This window comes from Aquarana catesbeiana, linkage group LG01 (genome assembly GCF_042186555.1).
Source record: "Aquarana catesbeiana isolate 2022-GZ linkage group LG01, ASM4218655v1, whole genome shotgun sequence".
Classification (NCBI taxonomy): Eukaryota; Metazoa; Chordata; class Amphibia; order Anura; family Ranidae; genus Aquarana; species Aquarana catesbeiana.
The window spans coordinates 392,595,585-392,621,619 of NC_133324.1; the positions used below are offsets into that span (position 1 = coordinate 392,595,585).

Below are 26,035 nucleotides of genomic sequence, written 5' to 3' on the forward strand. Positions count from 1 at the left end.
TTCCTCTTTATTTTGTTATGACCTCTATTAAATTTATAATTTTTGTTTTGACAAATACTTGGCTATGTGTTTTACTTCAAAAAGGACAATTTGTTTCTGAGTAGGCAGGTACATTTCAAAAATACAATGTCAAATTAACAAGGGACACCAACATAGTCGTAGGTTAAAAAATACAAGATAATAATGGTGTTGTGGTAACTTGACACACAAAACAGATTATGGAGATCACTAGAAAAAAAGCAAAAAAAAAAAAAACAAAGATTATTCAGGAGATCACGAGAAATAATAAAAAAATCCTTTTGTCAGAACTCTGTGTGAATATCAGCAGAAAAGCAACTTCATTATTCCAGCATTATAAAGAAGAAGAGAATGCGCCAGAGATTTCAAATTTTGCTGCGTGACGAATGTGCTATCTCCATTACGAACGCTAGTTTTACAAGACCAAGTGCTTCCATCTCGTACTTGATTCTGAGCATGTGTGAACTTTTGTGAGCGGACTTGTGTACACACAATCGGACTTTCTGACAACAAAGTTTTGTTGGCGGAAAATTTGAGAACCTACTAGCAAACATTTGTTGGCGGAAAGTCCAACAGCAAATGTTCGATGGAGCATACACATGGTCAGACTTTCTGACAACAAGCTCACATCCAACATTTCCCATCAGAAAGTCAGACCGTGTGTATGCGGCAAAGAGTCATGAGTCACACACAAAAAAAGAGGAAAAATATATAGTCAAATTTAGATAATCCAGAGGATCCAGATATCACATCTAAGCCAGAGATGTGCAGTCAGGGGAGGAAGGTGAGGCAGAGCCTAACCTGCCATGAACATAAAAAAAAAATTCAATAACAATTAAGAAAAAGCTGAAGTCCTACCTCACCACTGGTAAAAAAATTGGGGCTCTTATCATCTATGGTTCCGGAGATACTGGGCTTCTTGTGCAGCCTTTCAGAAGCTACATACAGAGTAGCCAGTTTAAATACAGGCTGACACATTCTGTTTGCAGCAGACTGAGAGGATGAGCTCACAGTGCCTCTCCTCACTTCTTGTCAGAGGCACTGAGCTCAATGGACAGCTTGGAGCCTTGGACCAATGGAAAAGTACCATTGGCACCAGCTGTCCAATAAAAATGCTGCAGTGGAGGCTCTCCTCTCACTGCAGTGCCATAGAAGGGGCATGATTCTAAAAGACAAATGTTCCCGCCCAGCCCTCCTAACTACAAGGAAAAAACATGGGTTCAGGGGATAAGGGTTCCTTCCTGCCCCAACCCACACCAAATTGAGGCTTGCATCGCACGACCGATCGCACGACTGATCCCGGGAGACGGAACAGCGCTTGCAGGCTCCAGGCACTAAGAGCATTGCTGGAAAGACTTAGTGCTGGTCTCTAGGCACCACACTTGTGAGTGAGAATTCCCTATACTTATTTTAATGATTGAATAAATTTTAATATGTTGAGCACTGATGGCTGTTTGCTTTTTATGAGATCCTGAGATTAATGTGGAGATGATCACCGGCATTCATTTGGGAAATCTTCAGTCATGCTTATATGAGTGGAGTGGTTATCCCAACATAAACCAAAGGCGTCTTTTTACCTTGTTTCTGGTGAGTGTCCATTTTAGAAGGTGGTGGTGTTTCACAAATTGGTGAAAGTTTTCCAATCACAGGTGTGGATTTGTGCATGTGGGATTCAAATAACCATCTTTTGAAGAGGATTACTGGGTCTGTTTTTTGTTTAACACATGATTTTTTTATTATTTATATTTTTTTCTTGATTAAGAAGGATTATTTTCTTTACAATACTGTAGTTCACTAAATATGCACTTTATTTGAATTCATGATGATGAATCACTGATAAAGATTGTTTTTGATATGTGGTACGATAAATATACTATTTAGGGTCAGCGCAGTTACACCTTTTCCTGTAACATTGTTTACCCCGCATTACTGGTAGGGGATCTATAACTGCAGCAGATCTGATATTTAAACCAAAAAGGTAAAGTCACATACTATTATAGATTCATATATTTTTGCACCGGTGACACATTTTTTCACAAATACCATTGTATGTCCAGTTATTACCTTGTAAAAGTAGCAGTAATACATGGCTCCCAACTGTCCCTGATTTAGAGGGACTAGCCCTGATTTGGAACAAAGTCCCTCTGTCTTTCTTTCCTCCTCATTTGTCACTCATTTTGGTCTGATCTATAATAAAGTTGTATATAAAATGCACTTTTTATCTTTCAAAAAGTGTTTCCTGGTGCTAAACCTTTCATCCAATTTCTATATTGCTGCATTTGTGAATTTTAACAGCCAGTATAAAGGAATAGTAGTGGTAAAAAAAAAGAACTTGTGGGTTTAACTAATCATTTTTTCTATTAATGAATAATAATTCTCTTTTCAGGGGGCGTGGCAGGGGATGTGACTTATATCTACATACTTTTGCATAGGTGTCCCTCGTTCCCATCTCAAAAAGTTGGGAGGTATGGTAATATCATGATAGTCCTGCACAATAGTCTGTTCATAGATTTGTGGGAGGGTCCCAACAGGCCCAACCACTACAGGCTGCCTGCAGAAAACTATAGGAAAGGGGGTCAGACACAAGACCAGTCACCATACAAAAGGAGAGAGTTCAGCAGTAATTGGTCTTTATTACAGGCAGCTCCTGCACAAAGGCAAACTTCCACACTGGATTACTACACAGATCTGAAAGAAATGCACAAAGCACACCAAGATCCAAGTAAGAATACACACAATTCTTGCATTTATAGAATATTTCCTTATCCCGAAGTTCAGCTTTAAGAATCTGGAATCTGTCATATTCTTTTATGATACTTCTGCATACAGTCCCCTAGAGGTTGCTAAGTCACTTATTTATACAGCAATCATATTATTAAAGATTCTAAAGACAAGATAGATGACTTAATAGCTAACATAGCCTGTGGTATACAGACTATATACAGTATATAAAGTAAGAAAAATACATTATAGAAAAGTTCCTGTGATTATATTTTTAAGGGCCGGTCTACACCAGAACGCAATTTGGTGAAGGTGTAAACTTAATGGCACCCCAAACACAGATCAAAAATGCAGTGCATTTGCGAGCACCAGACTGCATAATACTGCAGTACCATGTGATTCGGTACAGGACGTTTTTGAAAAGTTGAAACTTTTTCTGCATTCTGGTGCACCGCACGAGAACAAGCAGGAATCGCACAGAAACGTGGACCACCTTCCTGTGTGATTCAAGTATGAAACATCCCCAAGTCATAATAATAAATAAACAACTGAACTGTATTAGAGCAATATTGTTGAGTGGGAATGGGGAAGAGTTATGGTACAGCTGTTATGCTACACACACTGATACTAAATACAGAGTTAAACTGTATCTAAACTGTTGATTCTGCCAGTAACATACAGTACTTACGGTTCTAGGGTGACAATGCTATCTCACGGTACTGCATCTATGGAGAAGTACAGAACACCTTCCTCTCCTCCCATCTCTATGACATGGGAGTAAACTGGGCAGAACTGATAACTGATGGGGCTGAAAAGTGCAGCATAGTTAGGGAGCACAGAATGTTAGGAGCTCACTGGATATCTGGTAGGATCAACAAGTATTTTTTTAGAAAATACTACTTATGACACAAGCCACATTAGAGAGAAAGTAGAAGCTAAATAAGTAGCTGAAAAGTTGGTTCAGGTAGGAAGGGTTTGGGTTGTTGGAAAATTGGGTTGATTTCCAAGTTAGCTACAGGTTCTATGCTAGGGATGGGCTGCATCTTAATGGGGAGGGTGCAGCTGTGCAGGGGGAAATAATGTATACAAGGTTGGAGATTTTACACTAGGATATGGAGGGAGTATGGTGATAGAATTAGAATTTACAAATATATTTTTTAGCAAATACAAGCAATTCTTCCAAACAAAATTAGCTGATGACCAACCAGGATTATGATATAGTAGGTTGTCCACTCGGTACGACCCACCCTACCTCTACACCTCACTCAATTAGGGAATGCTTTGCATTCTTTGAGAAAATGCAAAGCAATCTCTGAATGGCACTCATGGTATGCAGGTGACTTCCTATGTTTACAATGCAGGAGGCAGCTTCTCGACATGGGACTAGAAAGCTGGTGGAGATTAGGGATGAGCTCGATGTTCGCATCAAACATCGGGTGTTTGCCCGTTCGCTGAACAGCGAATTATATGGGGCGTTCGCCACGGAACGCCCCATAATGCACTGCGAGATCGCAGTGCATTGATGTCTGATGATTGGCCAAAGTATGCCCTTGACCTGCATGCTTTTGCCAAGCACAGTGTGCTCTGCTTCGAGAGCCATAATTGACCAAAGGCAGGGTGCCTTAGGCCAATCATGGCTCAGGGGGACTAAGTCCACGCCCCACACTATATAAGGCTGCTTACATAGCGGCCGTGTAAGGTGTGTGACTGTGGACGGAGATAGATTGAGCTAGATTAGGCAGGTAGGTTAGTTAGTGGCAGTGTATTTAATATATATATATATATATATATATATATATATATATATACACACAGTCTAGTATATATACAGTCTAGTCCATACCAGGCCCTTTGGGTTACGGCCCTTTGGGTCTGGTATGAATTTTAAGGAGAACCCCGTGCCGAAATTAAAAAAAAACAGTGTGGGGGTCCCCCCCGAAATCCACACCAGTCCCTTATCCGAGCAAGCAGCCATGGCAGGCCAGGAAAGAGGGGAGATGAGCAAGTGCCCCCCCCGAACCATACCAGGCTGCTTGCCCTCAACATGGGGAGGGTGCTTTGGGGTCCATCCATCTTCAATCAAGGTGCCTGACGGACCCGAAAAATAGAAAAAAAAAAAGAAGCTCTGCCTTGATGGGAGGCGTCCCGCTGACTGCTGGCTCTTGGAACCACACGCCGTTTTTTACAATGACTTTTTAATAATATTGCCAGGAGCCGACAATACATTACAGCCGCAAGCAATTTTAAATGACATTTTTTCCTTTAGAAATGTCATTTTGCTCCGGTACTGTAATAAACATCAGAAAGATGCGCTACTGTACAGGCAGATTAAGGAGACCCCCAGGCATGATATTTAAAGAAATATTTAATTTTTATTGTTTCACTTTAAGCATTAATAAAATCACTGCTCCTGATAAAACGGTTGTTTTTAAAACTTTTTTTGCATTGATACATGTCCCCTGGGTCCCCATACGCTTTTTATGGCAATAACTTGCATATAAGCCTTTAAAATTAGCAGTTTTGATTTTTCTTGTTCGTGTCCCATAGACTTTAACGGTGTTCGCATGTTCGCACAATTTTTTTTGTCTGTTCGCATGTTCTGGTGTGAACCGAACAGGGGGGTGTTCGGCTCATCCCTAGTGGAGATCACTGGAGTAGCTGTGTCTATTACAGTGATTTCCAGCTCCTGGTGGGATCCCCAGGTATGGTATATGCATAGTTACATTTGTCCAAGCTGTACCAATGTGACTAGTATTTAAAAATTGCCATACTTGGAATTCTTTAAATAACAGGATTTTTCTACCACAATTGGGTATTGTATGACAACAACATGTTTTAGGACTCAGTAGCTGTAAATAGGTATCATATTTCTATTTTTCATATCAGCACGGTTCTAATGTTATAAAAAAGTTAGGGCTTGTTAGAACCGCATACCCAGAACCAGAAAAAAGAACCTATGCAGTGTTGTTTGCAAGGGTTCCAAGGGTTAAAGCCTTTATCCAGGATAAAAATATCTTCTTTCCGACCCCCCTAACGGATTGCTGTAAAAAAAAACAAAAAAAACAATAAAAAACAACTACATGTCCTTTTAAACTTATCCAAAGCTGTGGTCATGTGACAACGCTGGCCTAAGACTTTTCTGAAGAAGAGGGCGCACCCCTTAAAATGTGTTACCACTTGTGTTTGCTGGGGAGTGGAGCAAGAGGTCCTCATATATAACTTTTAGGCTCATGTCCTGTTCTGAGTTTGACACTTCAGTGATGTATTGACTTCTGACTGTATGTTGTTTCTGAGTATATTTTATTCAGTTCTCTAATAATAAATGGTGCTTTATTGCACAAATCTGGTGTGCCCTTTTTGTGGGGGTTGACTGAAGCTTACCAAGGCATTACTGAAGTGTGGAGGCAGGGAGTCCTGTCTTATGATTGTCTTGCGTACTTTACATTGGTTCCACCCTAGCACTGATATCATACCTCCCAACATTTGAAGTTCAGAATGAGGAATGCGTCACGGTAAAATGTGAATGTGTTCAAGTGCTTAGCAGTGGGAGGGGCTTAAGGGATGTGGTTAAACAAAACCCATTCCCCTGAACCCTTCCCAACTCTATCCATTCCCCTGATCCCATCCCGGCTCCATCCATTACGCCCAATCCCATCCTGGCTCAATCTATTCCCCTGATCCCATCCCGGCTCCATCCATCCCCGATCCTGTCACAACTCTATCCATCCCTCGATCCCATCCCAATGCTATCCATTCACCTGATACCATCGTGGCTCCATTCATCCCCCAATCCCATCCCAGCTCCATCCATCACCCAACGGTCGTATCCCAGCTCCATCAATCCCCCAATCTCATCACAACTCTATCCATCCCCCGATTCCATCCAAACTCTATCCATCCCCCGATCCCATCCCAGCTCTATCCTTTCCCCGATCCCATCCCAGCCCCATCCATCCCTCGATCCCATCCTGGCCCCATCCATCCCATGATCCCAGCTCCATCCTTCCCTCTGATCCCCTCCCAGCTCCATCCTTCCCCCTGATCCCATCCCGGCTCCTTCCATCCCCGATCCCCTCCCAGCTCCATCCATTCCCCTGATCCCATCCCGACTCCATCCATCCCCCTGATCCCATCCTGGCTCCATCCCCCTGATCCCCTCCCAGCTTCACCCATTCCCCTGATCCCATCCCGGCTCTATCCATCCCCCTGATCCCATCCGGGCTCCATCCACCCTCCTGATTCCATCCCAGTTCCACCCATCCCTCAATCCCGACTCCATACTTCCCCTTGATCCCCTCCCAGCTCCATCCTTCCCCCTGATCCCATTCTGGCTCCATCCATCCCCTGATCCCATCCCGGTTTTATCCTTCCCCCTGATCACATCCTGGCTCTATCCACCCCCCTGATTCCATCCCAGCTCCATCCATCCCCTGATCCCGGCTCCATACTTCCCCCTGATCCCCTCCCGGCTCCATCCTACCCCCTGATCCCATCCTGGCTCCATCAATCACCCGATCCCATATGCCAGTTCCATTCTTCCCCTGATCCTGTGCACCCCCTGATACCCCCACCTTGTTCTCCTCCCCGCTTTGCCTTGTGCAGCTTCCCCATGCCCCCCCCCTTGCGCTTGCTCACCTTGCTCCTCCTCTCTATCCTCCACCTTGTGCAGCTCCCCTCCTCACCTATTGCAGCATCCTCTCCCTCATCTTGTGCACCCTCTGACACCCCCTTCACCTTGTCCTCCTTTCCCCCCCTCACCTTCTGCAGCTTCACTCAGCCCCCCTAACCTTGTCCACACTCTTTCCTTGTGCAACTTCCCTCCCCCCATATCTTGTGCATTCCCCTTTTCCCCCTCATTTTGTGCACCCACCTGTGTACCCCCACCTTCTGCAGCTTTTCCACACATGCCCCCTGTCCTCCTCTTCATCCTTGCCTTGTGCAGCTGCTCCCCCAAACTTGTGCAGGTTCCACACAACCTTGTGCACCCCTTACCTTGTAGCACTTACCCATGCCCCCCTTGTATCTCCCACTCACCTTGTGCAGCTTCAACATGGCCCCTAGAAACTTGACTTTGTGGGAAGCTGTAGAGAGCCTTCCTTCCTCCAGATGCTGGCAGCACATGGAGGCTACTGAACTCCAGTGCATGGTGAGAAGAGGTGCAGGCTCAGTCTCCAGGTCTCCTGGGCGGGTAGCATTTGGCCAGTGGTTCCCAGGGCGGATGACAGCTGAGGTGGCAGAAATCACAGTGCAGGACATCGCATTGCTCGCTCATGACAGTGGCCTTCTCTTCTTATACAGATAGCCCCGGGGTCAGTCGCCTTGCACTGCTGCTCACGCTCCATGATGCCATCCAAGACCCGGTGCAGCTACAGCAATTCTTGGCAACGCCGCGGAGCCCCAGCTCAAGGAAAATGGAGCACTGACACTGCAGGCAGGTCAAACGCTGGTGGCAGGGAGGGGCGGAGCAGGGCCCAGAAGAATCAGGAAAGTGGTGGTTAGGTTGGTGAGGAGCAGGCATTGCTGGGGCAAGACCATGCAGAGTGTAGCTTGTGGCATGCGGGAACCAAGACACCCCACACATGCCGTGGGCATTCCGGAACTCAGCCATGATTTACCGGGACATGGATCAATTTCCGGGATGGTCCCGGCGAATCAGGGATGGTTGGGAGGTATGTTGATATGATGTCTATTCTTTTAGGTTGGTATAGCTGCCTTCACCAGGTAAGGGGGAAAAAAGCTTGTCAAGATGGATTAGAGATGGGTGGAAGGGAGGTGTGGAGAAAATATTTTTGCCCAGATGTGTCAGTATTACATTACATATCCCTGTATATTGCGGTCATTCAGGTGATTATCTAATAGTTTCTTGAAGCTATCAATGCTCCCCGCTGAGACCACCGCCTGTGGAAGGGAATTCCACATCCTTGCCGCTCTTACAGTAAAGAACCCTCTACGTAGTTTAAGGTTAAACCTCTTTTCTTCTAATTGTAATGAGTGGCCACGAGTCTTATTAAACTCTCTTCTGCGAAAAAGTTTTAACCCTATTGTGGGGTCACCAGTACAGTACTCACCCTATGGTCCATGCCAACGGACCTTATTTTGTACAGTAAACGTTTATGGGGAACTGTGTCAAATGCTTTCGCAAAATCCAGATACACCACGTCTACGGGCCTTCCTTTATCTAGATTGCAACTCACCTCCTCATAGAAGGTTAATAGATTGGTTTGGCAAGAACGATTCTTCATGAATCCATGCTGATTACTGCTAATGATACCGTTCTTATTACTAAAATCTTGTATATAGTCCCTTATCATCCCCTCCAAGAGTTTACATACTATCCATGTTAGGCTAACTGGTCTGTAATTCCCAGGGATGTTTTTTGGGCCCTTTTTAAATATTGGTGCTACATTGGCTTTTCTCCAATCAGCTGGTACCATTCCAGTCAATAGACTGTCTGTAAAAATTAGGAACAACGGTCTGGCAATCACCTGACTGGTGAGTTGAATGTAAAAAAAATGGCAGCTGTTACCTTTGGGTCTGTTATCAAATTTAAGTGGAACCCCACAACAAAATATAAAAAAATGGCATGGGGTCCCCACAAATCCATACAGGCCCTTATCTGAGCATGCAGCCTGGCAGGCCAGAAAAGGAAGGGGACAAGCGAGCACCCCCCCCTGAACCATACCAGGCCACATGCCCTCAATATAGTGGGGGTACTTTGGGGCAGGGGGCTCGGCCAGGCTGCCAGGAAAGGGGGGCTCACCCCCCCATTTCCTGGCCTGCCAGGCTGCATGCTCAGATAAGGGTCTGGTATGTATTTTGGGGGGTCTCCATGCCATTTTTATGTTTTTTAAACTTTGGCATAGGGCTCCCCTTAAAGTCCATACCCCAACGCCAATTTTTTCACATTTTTTAATTGTTTATTTTACATTCATCTGTCAGCGGGGCTTCCCGGCCCACTCCATAACAACCAGCTATTCACTGCCCCAGCTAATCACAACCCGGCCCCTGAGTGAGAGAGGGCTCTTAACGCTGCCTGAGCTCAGCACCAAACTATGCAACTAGTCCTTTAAAGTCTCTTCTCTGGCTGGCACACTGACATTGTTTAAAAGAATATAGGACCAATAGTCTTGCTCTGTACATGGGGATTGTTTTAATGTAAGACAGCACACTCCTACATTACTGATACAGGTTAGAACAAGTTTAGTCCTTATGCAGATCTTGGAATCTTACACAGTTTTATTATTCAATACATTTGCTATTTGTTGTATCCTGTCATATCAAGTGTCAAAAATCCTTGAAAACATTACTAATGGCCACGTCTACTGTAAAAATTATCTACTGTGATTGTAAGCACAGAAATTATGTGCTTTTTTACGTGTTATGACAAGATAAAGAAAAAAATCAAAGTGGTGTAATTTCAATAAATTATCATATCAAAAAAGACTGCCATTTCAGATGAACAGCAACTGCCTAATATTTGCTAAATTTTCAGCATTAGCAATTATTAGGACCTCTAAGGAAATACATAATAATATCTTGTTAATATAGACAAGTTCGCAATCCATCTGTTTACAAGATAGGAAGTTCTGTTGTTTGATCCAATATATGCTTACATGCTCAAAAATATGCTTAAAATGAACCTATAGTCACAGTCTTATAGAACACCTATTTAGAACAGCAGGATTAACATCAATGGCATCCTTTTAAATACTATCCTCTAGAAGTGTGGAACACCAAGCATTGCGCTGTGAGCTGCAAGCAGTGTGTGTTTATCACCTACTATGAGAAGTCAGTATAAACACAGGCACTTGGAGGAGAAGCATCCATTCATAGGCCGGGTTCACACCTATGCGAATTAGATGCGGACTTCGCCACATACAATTCGCATAGCAGGAGAATGTGACTGGCTCCCTATGGAGCCGGTTCACATATCACCGTTGCGGCTGAGGAGCGCACTGCACAGAAACGCTGTGCGTCTTTGGCTCCATTTCAGGGATGAATCAGGGCCGATTCTATGCCTGAATTCGGCCCTGATTCATCCCTGAAAGGGGAACAGGGACATACAGCGCTCCTGTGCGATCCGCAGCGGGTTACAGTGTGAACCCAGCCTGAATACATGCAGTGAAATCACAGTATCCCTAGGAACCTTAGCGTACCTCCTTTCATGTAAAAGTGTTGTTTTCCTACAATTATTGTCATTAAAGGTACTCTTTGAGAAAATATGTAATTTGTGGTATATTAAAATGGACATTGTTTTTTTTTAAATAAGAAAATATCTCAAAAATTATTTGTACATTTAGAGTAGGTATTCACAAATTAAAGGATAAGTTCACCTTTTGTAACATGTTCCATGTTAAACCCATTTTTAGGGCGTAAAATGTTACAAATGCATCGGCCCCTGCACCCCCGAGTCCATGTTTTGACAGCTAGCGGGGTATCCCCCCCCCCCCGGCTGTCACAAACTAAAAAAAAAAAGTGGCCATGCAGGGCTCTGTCTGCCCGGCCGTGTCATTCCTTCACAGTGTTCTGTGAATGGGAAAACTGCAAGTCCCAACAGCCTTTCCGATTGTCAGCTTGCAGTTCTCAATGAAATACCTAACTGCTGTTGATCGCTCTATGTAGTTAATTGAGCTTCCTTTCAGTGTGTAACTGCCTGCCTGTATCAGAAGGAATGGGCAGACAGCGACACAAAAAGTCTGAAGGACCATGGCACTACACCCACGATCTGCTGATCGTGGGTGAAATCCTTTACAGGTCCCTAACAAAGAAAATAATAGATGCATATTTTTCTACACGCAAACAAATGTGCATTTTTTTTTTTTTTGTAAAAGTGAAGTTAAATTTAAAGCCTTGGATGTGGCTTGTGCACAAGCACAAGTCTTACAAATGTTTGGCGTATGCTCACGCTAGTGTAGAGGCATTCATTACTACTGGCAGATGGCTGGACAGTGCAGCTGTGTCTCTTGGGTGGAGAAATATACCTAAAGACTACGTTGTATGGCCTCATGCACCCACATGTATGAAACCTAAATGACATTTCCCAGCCTTTTTGTTCTGTTTGTAAACAAAGCTGCTAGGGATTCCTTTTATCTATGACAGACCAAGGGGCACCCCATCCTGTCATTTTTAGTTTCCTTTTTGCATATGCTCCTCTCTTAAAATCCATACCAGACCCCTATCTACGATAAGGTTCTGGTATGGATTTGGGGGGTAACCCAATGTTCTTTTTTTTTTTTTTGTTTGGTGTACCATAACAACCAATGACTGTGCAGCACCTTAGTCCTAACAACTAATGACGTCAGCCAATGCTACAATGTAGGTAGATGGTCTGCACAGGATCCTTGGTTGGTAGCATGCAGCTAGCACATCAGGAAGTTGTAATTTAGCGGTGGTAATAATACTGCCACTAAGACTCCATTCACACTTGCCACTGAAAAGAATGGGCTGCGACTTGTCATGTGACTATGATGTCCAAAGTTGTATGACACGTCACACAAGTGTGAATGGAGCCCTAATGAATGACTTTCTGCTGCAGTAGCTGCCACAGGTTTTCATGGGTGAACAAGTTAAAAATGGCAATTTAATTTGCCTGGTCTACAAAGCTCCAAATTACAGAGTTCAGTGCAAATGAGAGCCTCATTCCTATTCAGTACAGTGATAACAATTTGACACAGGGTTGAAGCTTCAACCTTACTGCTCTGTAAATAAAGATAACTTGGAAAAAATATATATTATAATCATTATTATATTATATGAAAGAAGAAAATACCTGAATGGACCACAGTCAAATGATGGTGGGATAGAGACAATGGTGTAAATGACTGGCAACATAGCCAGAAAGAGAATAAAGAGCAGCATGGCCATGTAGAAGTTGTTGGATCTGGAGGCTTTAAATACTCTTGCATGGGGAACATCACAGCACATTACAGCCCAACACTGTAGGTACATGGATGTATGGAGACGGAATACATTGATAGCAGGGAGGCATGGAGCATAAAATGATCCCATCCTAAAAAAAAGCATAAATAAATCTGAATTAAAACAGTGTTTCTTTATCAAGTTGCTTTCAATTAGTGTTTAACAATTACACACTTAATGTATAATATGCATTGATGCCTTTATATATTATGCCAGTTATTTAATAATTTAGTTAGTAAGAATTTAGTAAGTTACACAATACCACCATCACTAATATGATCATCTACTAAACCAGCTGGCACTCAGACCAGAAGTGACATCACTATGCCTTCTCCAGAGATCAGCTGCATGTGCCAAAGATGGCAGTACTAAGGGCTATCTTCTGGTATCCAACTAAAAGCTAGCCCATAGAAGCACAAGGATGAGAAATGTTTTACATTCTGCAAGAAATAATATTTTTTTCTTCCTTATAGAGAATCAAAAATATGTAGATGTTGATATATAGGATACCTGTACGGAGTTAAGAAAATCGGCATCTTTCTTTAACAAGCCACTTACTAAAGTCAACTTACTAAAATCACTGCTTTTTTTGCAAATGTCAGTGGAGGTAGCAGTTCAGAGGAAATAATTAACATGTGCCACATACCAGTCATAGAAGCACCCTGTTTTTTTATAAAGGCAATGTAGATTTAGAAGATATTATTACTTGCATGCTGCTCCATGTGCTTATCTTAACTGTTGTACAGTTTAAAATGGCAAATTTCAGGTTCGTGGGCAATCGGTCATGGTAAACATCGTTTGTTCGCCCACTAATACAATGTTTTTGGCAGATGCAGGTTAACTACATTTGTTCAGGCCTATTTGGATTGAAATAAGTTTAGTGCATTGTTGTCTAGATGGGTTTGTAACTAGAACGAAATCTAAACTTGATTCAGTGTAAGGAGAGGACACTCAGTAGCTGTTTACACATCTGGACGCAGGAGCACTAGTGTGAGACACCATAACAAACTTTTTAGGGTGTCCCACACAGGTGCTACAGTGGATACTAGGGGTGTCTCCATGTGTGCAATTGTACAAAAAAAGTAAGTATTCCAGCTTTAGAAAGGGAAAAAAATATCTTCAGCTTGGAACTCTGCCCAAAAAGACAATTGTACAACACTTCCAAGCAATGTTATATATACTATTTCTGGACTAAAATATCTGTGTGCTAAGTATATTTTTTTTTTATTCACATAGGGGAGAAAAAACTCAGGACATCTGAGGACTCCAGGGCCCCACAACCTCCTAAAGAAGGGGAAATACCACCAACACAACCAGAGGATGTGGAGGAAGGAGAGATTTTGGAAGTTGGCAAAATTGTGACCACAACAGGTGAGTGTCTGAGACCACAGCTTCAGGTAATAGATGGATGCCTCATTTCACAAGTGCAAGTGCACATATCCTCATCGGGGAGATCATGGTCTGCAATCGTGATTTACAGAAGATCAAGGAAGACATCAATGATGTTGAAAAAAGACTCAAAAACATCATTGATGTTTTAGGCAGAATCTAAAAAACACCTAAAGTCTTCATTTTTTTGACATTTTTCACCAATTTTGTAAGTATCTTGAAAGCCAAATTTTGAAGATGCACATAGTGTGTCAACATGTGTTATCTGCCATCACGGAATATCAATGTACGCGTTTGGTGGGTGCAACCCCTTCCTCGAACCTAAAGTAGCTGAGAGGAAGGGGTTGCACCCCCGAAACATGTCCGTTGATCCCCCATGATGGGAGCTAGCACATGTTGACATTAGGCATGGGATCAAGAGGGAAATCCCCATTTTGACTCTCAATTTGTGTGCATCTCAAAATTTGGCTTTCACAGGGGTGACATCACCCCATCTGATGAAGGCAAGATCAACACAGTTTGGACATACTAATGTCTGATCTTGCCTTCATTTTTTCAAAGTTGAAGTTCCTGAGTTGGGTATTGTTTAACTGTATGTTTTTTAAACATGCCTGTTTAACACAAAAAAGGCTATTTGTACTGTCTATATCAAAAATGTTATTCCTAAAATATGTTGGTTTGTTCAAAAACCCTTTTCTAACGCACATGCGAATGTGCACAGAGTAAAAATTTTAAGACTCAACAATGTGTGGCTTCTTCTTTCAATGCTCAATAGCAGTTTTTGGAGTAAGTTGCTGTTTACAGTGACAATGGGGGTTATTTCCTAAAGGAAAATTCACTTTGCACTACAAGTGCACTTTCAAGTGCACTTTTGCAGTGCACTTGGAGTGCAAAGTGGATTTTCCTTTAGTAAATGACTCCCACAGTGCTTTATAGTAATTTGCCACAATCATGCCATTTTCGTGACTCCCCAAAATTCATTCATGGTGCTGAAAATGGGGAATCTTTTTCTCATTAATGCATTACATACATTAACAACAAAAACAAGGTGTGTGTGTAGCAGACCCACAACATAATATTTCGCAGAAGAAGAGATTGTCACCTCATGTATCAAATAATTTACATTTGCACTATTAAAAAAAATGGCCATAAAAAAGGCCATTGGAGAACCTAGGAGACAGCTAAAAGAAACACAAGCAGTAAATCAAATGAAATATAAGTTCGGTTTATACCAAAAATATTTATTTGAGAAAAGTTTGACACATTGTCTGGCATATCAATGGCCCCCCTACCCACAAAGTACTCAAGATACTTCTGTCTAACTTCACGGGTGCTTTGGGGGGCCAGGCCATGACGGCCAGGTTCAAGTGTGGTCAAGGTAGTTGGATTAGGAACACCAGCCTCAGTTCCAACTGAGGCCACATAGTTTATAGCATTTTTCCATAAGAAATTGTGGAGAATGCAACAGGCAAGGACAATATGATTCAGTTTATATTCCGCCATATGGATCGCTGTCATAAATAGGCGGAACCGGCTGGCCATTATTCCAAAGGCATTTTCAACCACTCTTCTGGCTCTGGCCAGCCGGTAATTAAAAACCCTCTGGTCCGGGGTGAGGGTCCTCATCAAGAATGGCCCGAAGATGGTCCCCAGCGCAAAAGCTTCATCTGCAACAAAGACAAATGGGAGTCCTGCCACATTGTCTTCCGGAGGTGGCAAGCCCAAGCTGCCATTCTGGGGCCATCTGTAAAACTCCATCTGGGTGATGACTCGACCATTTGACATCCGGCCATTTTTCCCCACGTCCACATACAGAAACTCATAAGTCGCCGACACCACCGCCAACAACACTATACTATTAAACCCCTTGTAATTATAATAGTATGACCCCAAGTTGGGGGGTGGTACAATGTGGACGTGTTTCCCATCAATTGCCCCTCCGCAGTTGGGAAAGTCCCACAGCTGGGCAAACTGGGGTGCCACAGTTTGCCATTCCTGTGGCGTTGGAAGAAACTGTGGAGTCAAACAAGAAAAAAAATGGTAATTTTGCACATAACATTACAAGCAGATTAAACACAAACATTCTTGGCCAACATCAGTATAACATTTATTTGAAGGAGTATTTAAAGAAAAATATATAAAGTACACTTATCAGATTCCTCACCCTCTCTGATGGCCCATTGTAAAAATTATAAGGGGGTGGAGATGTTTTGTACAGGTAACCCTCTCCACTTCCATGAGAGCTGAATGCATAAATAATGTGTTTAACTTTGGCCAGCCCCTCCTTACTTACACTATTGGCAGCCCACTGGACAGGTAAGAAGTGTCATAATAAAAAAATATTAATACACACTACAAATTGAAGAACATTTTTTTCATTCTGCAATTACCTATCAAGATAACAAGAGAACAAAACTTTAAACAGTACCATTTGAAAGTATTCAGGCAGGCCCTTGGTCTACATGCTTTGGTGAATTCATCCATAAATCTGACCACAAAAGAGGTAGGTATAGTGTGTATGGGTTGGGCAAAGTCAGCAGATAGAGGATTGGTATCGTTTGACTTAGCGGTTGGGGGAAGGGAGGGTTCCAAAAGAGTTTGGGACCCCCCAAAAAAGCCTCAGGCACTCTGCATGAATTTAAGGACAAAAATTACATTTGTACACATTTTAGGGGGTGTTTAGGGTAAAGCACTACAATGGAGCTGACAAAATACATCGTTAAGTGACTAGGCTAGGTGTGTATGGGCCCAGGATAGCATGCTGGGGAGGTTAGTGAAGGCAAATATGCATGAAGGACAAAAAAAAGGAAATTTAAAAAATTCCAGCATGCATGAGGACAAAGGGGACATTCACAGCATATTACAATCATGGTAATTAGGGAATGATGAAAGAAAGAAATACAATACATTAGCAAATATTAAATACATATAATGTGATGTTAAAGGAGAAATCTTACCTTAATATAGTCCTTCTGCAGGACCTGAATGATGGTAGAACAGGTCTCTGGAATAATGATCCCCAGAGCCTGGAGGTAGATGCCTGTCAAGAACTTGATGTCCTGCAGAGTTCTCCCTGTCGCCAAGTACCACAACGTGGCGACTAGCCTCTGTTCAGGAGTGATAGCTTGCCACATGCAGGTGTCCTGCTTGGTAATATAAGGGGACAGCAAAGCCAACAGACAGTGAAAAACGGGTTCCGTCATCCGGAGATAATTCCTGAAATCATCAGGATTAATCTCCTGGATCTCCCGCAACAAAGGCATGTCTGAGAAGTGGTCACGCTGGAGCAACCAATTCTTAGTCCATGAACTCCTCCCCGCCCTGTTCATGGACTTGGCTTGGGTCAAAGTAATAAGAACCTCAACACCAAGCCCCTGCACAGCAAGAACTCTATGACGAATGAACTAACAGAACGCACTGAAAAACAGAAAGGCCTGAGAAGTGCAAGCTGAAAATCAGAAAGGAGCGGACAATAACGCACTACAAAATCAAATACATACTATAAAATTCGCACTGAAAAACAAATGCGAACTGACTACACGCACTGGTAACCAGATACGAACCCACAAGCACAAACTGAAGAGCAGTAAAGATCTGAAAAGCACAAGTCTGAAAAGCGTGAATCACCAAACTTCTACTAACACAAGATTAGCAGAAGGAGCCCAAAGGGTGGCGCAATGGCTATTGAACTTCTCTTTTCAAGTGCCGTTGTACGTGTTGTACGTCACCGCGTTCTGGATGTTCGGAATTTCCGATAAGATTTGTGTGACCGTGTGTATGCAAGACAAGTTTGAGTCAACATCCGTCGGAAAAAATCCACGGATTTTGTTGTTGGAATGTCCGATCGTGCATAGGCGGCATAACACTACCCTCCACACAGATTGACAGTGCTGCTGTCTCCGTTGTTCCTCCTTCCAGACAGGAAGTGTGTTACTGGCCAGATCACCAGGTGAAAATAAAGGAAAAAAGCCTAAAATAAAAAGAAAGCTATTGTAGCCACCACATTTCAGTATTGGTAAGCTGTAATATATTTCAGTCTTGTTTTTGGGTTTAGGTACATTTAAACATATTTATTTTGAATTTGATGTCAAAAGACAATGTTAATGTCTATCACCCCAAAAAATAGACTACTCGGAAAAGTGCATACCCCGTGGTATTTAGCCACGAGTATGCTGTAAATTTTCACTACTCTGTTTTGGAAAATAATAATAAAAGAAAAAAAAATCGCACACATTTTAAACATTAAATAAAGAGCACGTTATTCTAACTAAATATTTAGCACAGTGGTCTCCAAACTGCAGCCCTTTGCTTGCCTTTATTCGACCCTTGGGCCACTATTCCTCCCACTGACACCAATAAGGGGGCACCATTCATTCCACTGACACCAACAGTGGGGAACAATCCTTCTCACTGACACCAACAATGGGGCATTTTTCCTTTCACTGGCACCAATGATGGGACACTATTCCTCCCACTGACACCAGCAATTAGGCATAATTCCTCCCATTGACACCAGCAATTAGGCATAATTCCTCCCACTGTTATAAGCAATTAGGCACTCCTCCCCCCCCCCCCATTTAATACCAATAATAGGCCACTATTTCTCTTTCTATTGACTTACAGGCATTATGTAATTCATTTTTACTCTCACTGACACTGGGGCATTTTCTACTTCCACTGGCCACCCCGACCCCTGATTTAGCAGACTGAATAAACACTGGTACGACATGACTGTTGTACGACTGTCGATCCAACTTTGCCCTGCGACATCGGTCCTACTTCCATCCAACTTGAATGAACAGGATACGATTTTGCTCCAACTTTGAGATAGTCCAACTTGTCCTTTGACCAATAAAAACAATCCCAGCGTGACATAAATTCCTTTTCCTGCTGCTGTAATCACCATGTCGGATGTCACAAGTCAGATGGTTAGGACAAGGATCCGACTTTGATCCGACTTAAATAAAATTGAATGGGCTGAAAACAGACCAAAGTAATGCAGGAACCTTTTTCAAAGTCTGACTGACTTGTGTCAGACGAGTTAAGATAGCTCTCAAAAGGAACCATTGATTTGTACATGTCATGCGACATATGCTCCCAAAGATGGAGGCTTGGAGCATATGTCACACCAGTGTGAACTGGTCCTTAGCAAACTAATAAACCTATCCTACATATTTACCTAACCTCACATAATTAGAACTTCTTTAGTTCTCACATAATTAGAATCAATTAAAATGCTCATCTCTCAATTAATTAATCCACAAAATGTAATCCATAAACTTAAAATTTACTTAACTATTTAACAATCTAAGGACAGCTACAGAGCAGCAGATCTGCCAGTCATCTGTAACACTAATGGTGTGTACACACGAGCAGACTTTCAGGCAGACTTGGTCCGGTGGACCGGACTCCGTCGGACAATTCGATCGTGTGTGGGCTCCAGGGGAACTATTTTTTCCCGAAAGTCCGACGGACCTAGAAATAAAATATGTTTCAAATCTTCAAATCTTTCCGACGGACTCGAGTCCGGTCAAAAAATCCGCTCGTCTGTATGCTAGCCCGACGGACTAAAACCGACGCTGGGGCAGCTATTGGCTACTGGCTATCAACTTCCTTATTTTAATCCGGTCGTACATCATCACGTACGAATCCGTCGGACTTTGGTGTGATAATGTGTAGGCAAGTCCGTTCGCTAGGAAAGTCCATCGGAAGTCCGCTGAAAGTCCGTCGGATAGACCGTCGGACCAGTCCGGTCGAAAAGTCTGCTCGTGTGTATGCGGCATTAGGCACACCTCTGTTAAGCATGAAACTTCTCTGATGTCACAATAAAATTTTCCAACAAGTCAGAAAATGTTCACAAGTGATACCAAGGGCTTCTGATATCAGAAACGCTGGCTATCATTTCATAGGGGTATCTCCAAATGTACTAGTCCTTGCCCTTGCTATCCATTAGACCCCATATCAGGAATACGATTGTGCTTTTTATGGCCTTGCTTTTGATAATCTGGCAAAATATTTGACATGAAAGAGGTGATCTTGACCATATCTGATTGATAGGAAAGCTTTTTGCAATCCACAGAGATATGTTTGTTTGTTTGGACACTTTTGGAATATGTGTCTTAAAGAGTATAATTGTACTTGTAACCGTATTTAATAAATCACCAAAATCACCATTACAGGCAAGGGGGTAAGACATAACATTATGAGATGACTCTTACATCCCTGGCTCAGCTCCCTTTCTACTCAAAGGCAGAGCAGGGAAGGCTGGACATGGTTGATTTTAAAGTGATTTTAAAGTCTATTTTTTTTAATAATAAATATGTTATAGAATTGCACAGAGTGGCCACAACCCTCCTCTTCTGGGGCACCCTGCCAGCATTCTTGGCTCCTCCTTTTCTCAGTGTGCAACCATAGGAAGCCACTTCCTATGGTGGCATACCTGCAGATTTGATCCCAAGTCACGCTGCCTGTGCCCATAGAAACAGTCAGCTCAGCCCCACCCCCCACTCCATCATCATAGAATTTGACTGGCATTGGCTTCAGCTGCCTCAGCAAAGCTTGTGAGAGTATACTTGAACATTTTTCATCCTAATGCAGGGAATGCATTAAGGTAAAAAATGTGTAGGCTTTAGAAGCACTTTAACCGCTTGCCCTCCAGCACACGACGATATATGTGGGAAGAATGGCACGGCTGCGAAAATGGGCGTACCCGTACGTCCCCTTTAAATCGCAGGCTAGCGGGCTTGCACGCATCGCCGGCGGCGCAAGTGTGCGTGAGCTTGCCCGCGGGTCCCGCAGACTCGATGTGCGCTGGTGGCCTGCGATTGTGACACGGGGAGATGCCTATGTACACAAGGCATGTGATCGGGAGCAGTGATCTCTGTCATGTTCTAGTGAGCCCATCCCCCCTACAGTTAGAACACACTGAGGGAACACATTGAACACATTTAACCCCTTGATCGCCCCCTAGTGTTTAACCCCTTCCCTGCCAGTGACATTTACACAGTAATCAGTGCATTTTTAAAGCACTGATCGCTGTATAAATGTCAATGGTCCCAAAATAGTGTCAAAAGTGTCCGATCTGTCTGCCGCAATGTCACAGTCATGATAAAAATCACAGAATAATAAATAAAAATGATAAATGAATAATAAAAATGCCACAAATATATCCCCTATTTTGTAGATGTTATAACAAACCAATCAATATACGCTTGTAGAAGAATACATATCGGCCTATACTGAGGAAAAAAATTGTTTTTTTTATATATTTTTTGGGATATTTATTATAGCAAAAAGTAAAAAATATCGCTCTTTTTTTGTTTATAGCGCAAAAAATAAAAGCCGCAGAGGTGATCAAATACCATCAAAAGAAAGCTCTATCAGTGGGAAAAAAAGGACATCAATTTTGTTTTGATGCAACGTCGCACGACCGTGCAATTGTCAGTTAAAGCGACGCAGTGCCGTAGTGCAAAAATGCTCTGGTCAGGAAGGGGGTAAATCCTGAAGTGTTTAAATACAAGTGTCTGTGAGTTAACAAAAATATGCAAATAGCATATCAATGGTCAATTACCCTTTTGGCACTGGACTTATTTATCTTAACAGCACAACTGGAAATAGCTGATTAATGGGGTTTTTCAGTTATTCCTGATATTGTTAAAGAACTTGGTGTAAGTTTTTTTTTTTAAATCCCTTTCAAATATCAAAGGAAAACTAAATATTGTACAGCAAACAGTATTCCTAAATGAATTCTTTTTAGGAGGTACTTACCAGATCATCCCCTGGTTGAAAATTAACCCCAACACATTTCCACTTATATCAAATTCACAATAAGAAGGCTGTAGATATAAAGCAAAATATTTGTAATAAATGTACATATTAGTTGTCACACATTATGTGTATGATTACATATATATGCTTGGAAACATTGGACATAAAGCAGCAGATGGAGCTCTACATCTGTCTGTGATGGATGGGGGTACTGAGGGTACAGGGACAAGGAATGGCAGACAATACTCAAGGTATGATTTGCTTCCTCAGAAGTTGACCAGCACGCTGATAAATTATCATGAAAACCCAGTCTGGACACAGGTAACTACCATAAACAGCATGCACACTTTAATCTCCCACCTCTGCCACCAGATGTCAAGGAAGAAAGCTCACAGCAGCCTGCTAAATGGAGCAATATCAATGTTTGGTGGAGAAGGAGTAAGGAGAGTGCTTACTTTGGGTAGATGGAACGGTCCTATGAAGCAGTTTTCACAGTCTGCAACACCGCTGACAACCACAAGAGGTTAAAAAAATCAAACTGTAGCTGGCTGGACACACACAGGCAGATACAAATCTTGCATGCAATCTGAAGCACATGAATAAGCACATACATGAATTAAAATTCGACTGGTTCAGCAGGGACCAGACAAATTTCAATCCATGCGTGACCACTGCTGCTCAACAGAAGTCGATCTATCAATCAACTTCTGTTGAATGGACCTTTTGGAAAAAAAGCTTCTTGATCAGCAGCTGCAGCCAATGGCTGCAACACTGATCTGTGTATTCTGACAGAGGAGGAGTCCTCCCGCTGTCAGAATACAATAGCACAGTGGGGAGGATTCCCTCATCCACCTGAAATGTGTGTATGGGGAATTCATTCAGCTTGCTGGCTGAACAAAAAAAACTGAGCCATGTATGGCCAGCTTTAAACCCCGTACACACGGGCCGAATGCTGGCCAACATCGGCTGGTTCAGTAAGGCACTCGGTCTGACAGAAGCCGGACCAGCAGTCTACAGCACCCGATCAGCAATGATGAAGAGCGCTGATCGAAGTGTTTTGGCAAGGGGGCCGCCCCCCTGTCAGAACACAATACCTCAGCAGTTCTATCGCTGTACTAACGTCAGATCGTTAGTACAGTGGCTTCGACCAGAGCTGACAGATTTTTTTTGTTCAACACGCTGGGTTGAACGGAATAAAATGAATAGTGTGTGCCAGGCTTTAGGGGGATGGAGCAGCCAACTATACACACGTAGCCAGATCCCTGTCTGTCCTAGCTTACACACACTATTCTGCATGCTAACAGCCACACAATGATATTTCATACAGCTTAACAAAGAACTTACAGTTCATCAGGAAAGTATTCACAGCGCTTCACTTTTTCCACATTTTGTTATGTTACAGCCTCATTCCAAAATTAATTCAATTCATTATTTTCCTCAAAATTCTACAAACAATACCCCATAATGACAACATGAAAGAAGTTTGTTTAAAATCTTTGCAAATTTATTAAAAATAAACAACGAAAAAAATCACATGTACATAAGTATTCACAGCCTTTGCTCAATACTTTGTTGAAGCACCTTTGGAACCAATTACAGCCTCAAGACTTTTTGAGTATTATTCTACAAGCTTGACACACCTATTTTTGGACAGTTTGCCCCATTTTTCTTTGCAGGACCTCTCAAGCTCCATCAGGTTGGATGGGCAGCGTCGGTGCACAGCCATATTCAGATCTCTCCAGAGACGTTCAATCAGGTTCAAGTCTGGGCTCTGGCTGGGCCACTCAAGGACATTCACAGAGTTGTCCCGTAGCCACTCCTTTGTTATCTTGGCTGTGTGCTTAGGGTCGTTGTTCTGTTGGAAGATGAACCTTTGCCTCAGTCTGAGGTCCAAACCGCTCTGGAGCTAGTTTTCATCAAGGATGTCTCTGTACATTGCTGCATTCATCTTTCCCTTGATCCTGACTAGTCTCCCAGTTCCTGACACTGAAAAACATCCCCAAAGCATGATCCTGCCACCACCATGCTTCACTGTAGGGATGGTACTGGCCAGGTGATGAGCAGTGCCTGGTTTCCTCCAGACATGACGCTTGCCATTCAGGACAAAGAGTTCAATCTTTGTTTCATAAGACCAGATAATTTTGTTTCTCATGGTCTGAGAGTGCTTCAGGTGCCTTTTGGCAAACTCCACGAGGGCTGTCATGTGACTTTTACTGAGGAGTGGCTTCTATCTGGCCACTCTACCATATAGGCCTGATTGGTGGTGTGCTGCAGAGATGGTTGTTCTTCTGGAAGGTTTTCCTCTCTCTACAGAGAAACGCTGAAGCTCTGTTAGAGTGACCATCAGGTTCTTGGTCACCTCCCTGGCTAAGGCCCTTGTCCCTGATCGCACAGTTTTGCCAGGCGGGCCGCTCTATTAAGAGCCCTGGTGGCAAATTGGGACCTTCAATGCTGCAGAAATTTTTCTGTACCCTTCCCCAGATCTGTGCCTTGATACAATCCTGCCTCGGAGGTCTACAGAAAATTCCTTGGACTTCATTGCTTGGTTTGGTCTCTGACATGCACTGTTAACTGTGGGACCTTATATAGACAGGTGTGTTCCTTTCCAAATCATGTCCAACCAACTGAATTTACCACAGGTGGACTCCAATCAAGTTGTAGAAACATCTCAAGGGTGTTCAATAGAAACAGGATGCACCTGAGCTCCATTTTGAGTGTCATGGCAAAGGCTGTGAATACTTATGCACATGTGATTTTTTTCCATTTTTTTATTTTTCATAAAAGATTTCAAACAAACTTCTTTCATATTGTCATTATGGGGTATTATTTGTAGAATTTTTGAGGAAAATAATAAATGTAATCCATTTTGGAATAAGGCTGCAACATACCAAACTATGAAAAAAAGCGAAGCGCTGTGAATACTTGAATACTTTCCGCATGCACTGTATACCAAGCATTCAGGCACTGATAACACAATTAATTAATTATTCTAGGAATAAGAATTCTTAGTTTAGTACACAGAAGTCAATTATTTTATAATTAGATATCTCTGTGCATAGAAATATGTATGTAAAAAGGTAAAATTATAAAAATAAAAGAGAGAATTTTTTTTGGCAATATGGTTTATTTTGCTTGTGGGAGCACACAGAAAGTTTCAACAATTTGTCTTGCTTAGAATGAGCTCTACAAATTACCCGGTAATTTTGCGTGCTGTTTAATTGATAGGGGTATGGATTTGAGACAGACTTTCATCTTATCTATTGAAGGGTTCTTCAGGTCTCCTGAAGTGGACATAGGTTATATGAACTAGCCATTCTGATGGCTTGATCGGGGTTAGGATTTGAACTGGATGGACGTATGTCTTTTTTTAACCCGATTAACTATTAATATCAGCAGATCATTCGGATTGCAGCAAGTCCAAACACTGGATGACTGCTACGGTCATGTTTCATATAACCTTTTTGTCTTCCCCAGGGGCTTCTATACAACCAGGACATGCCATTATATATCTGTACATAGCTAATAATATCCACTATCAGAAGGGGTGTTTCTATCTTACTGCAATCACAATTTTAGATTTTATTAAATATGAACATTTCCCTCAAATCATAAAGAAAATGGCAAAAATTTTGCAGACAGTGCAAAATCCAGTGTTTACAGATCTCTCCCTCCCTGCTGCTTTTTGAGCAGTCTCAGGCCTGGTTCACACCTATGCATTTTTTGGTGCTTTTTGCAGAAAAAAGTCCCTGACCCTTTCCAAAAATGCAGCGGCTGAACAAAGCATAGATGTAAAAAGCAAAAAGCACCAAAAACTGCATAGTTGTAATCCATAGGAAACCATGTTAAATGGACTGTGGTGCAAATCTGCAAAATGCAAAAAGCACTAAAAATGTATAGGTGTGAATCCAGCCTTAGGCTCCATTCACACCTTAGGCTACTTTCACACTGAGGCGCTTTACAGGCGCTACAGTGCTAAAAATAGCGCCTGTAAAGAGACTCTCCTATGTCTCCAGTGTGAAAGCCCCTGTGCTGGAGCGGTGTGCTTGCAGGACAGTCAAAAAAGTCCTGCAAGCCGCATCTTTGCAGCGCTATACCCTGTTTCCCCAAAAATAAGACGTAGCGTGATTGTCGGTGATGGCTGCAATATAAGCCCTAACCTCCAAATAAGCCCTAGTTAAAGTCCTTGTAGGTCTTATTTTCAGGGTAGGGCTTATTTTCAGGG

At 42.5% G+C, this 26,035-nt stretch overlaps 1 protein-coding gene across 3 annotated transcripts in view; it reads right to left on the minus strand.

Moving 5' to 3' along the window:
- Window positions 1-26,035, minus strand: part of LOC141147232 (transmembrane channel-like protein 1) — a 179,219-nt gene that overhangs the window by 51,770 nt on the left and 101,414 nt on the right. For all 3 annotated transcript variants that reach the window (XM_073634409.1, XM_073634429.1, XM_073634418.1), the window contains 2 exons: window positions 21,814-21,881; window positions 12,509-12,748 (listed from right to left, as the gene is read on the minus strand). In XM_073634409.1, coding sequence (XP_073490510.1) covers window positions 12,509-12,748; window positions 21,814-21,881 — 308 coding nt within the window. The remainder of the gene's footprint in view (window positions 1-12,508; window positions 12,749-21,813; window positions 21,882-26,035) is intronic.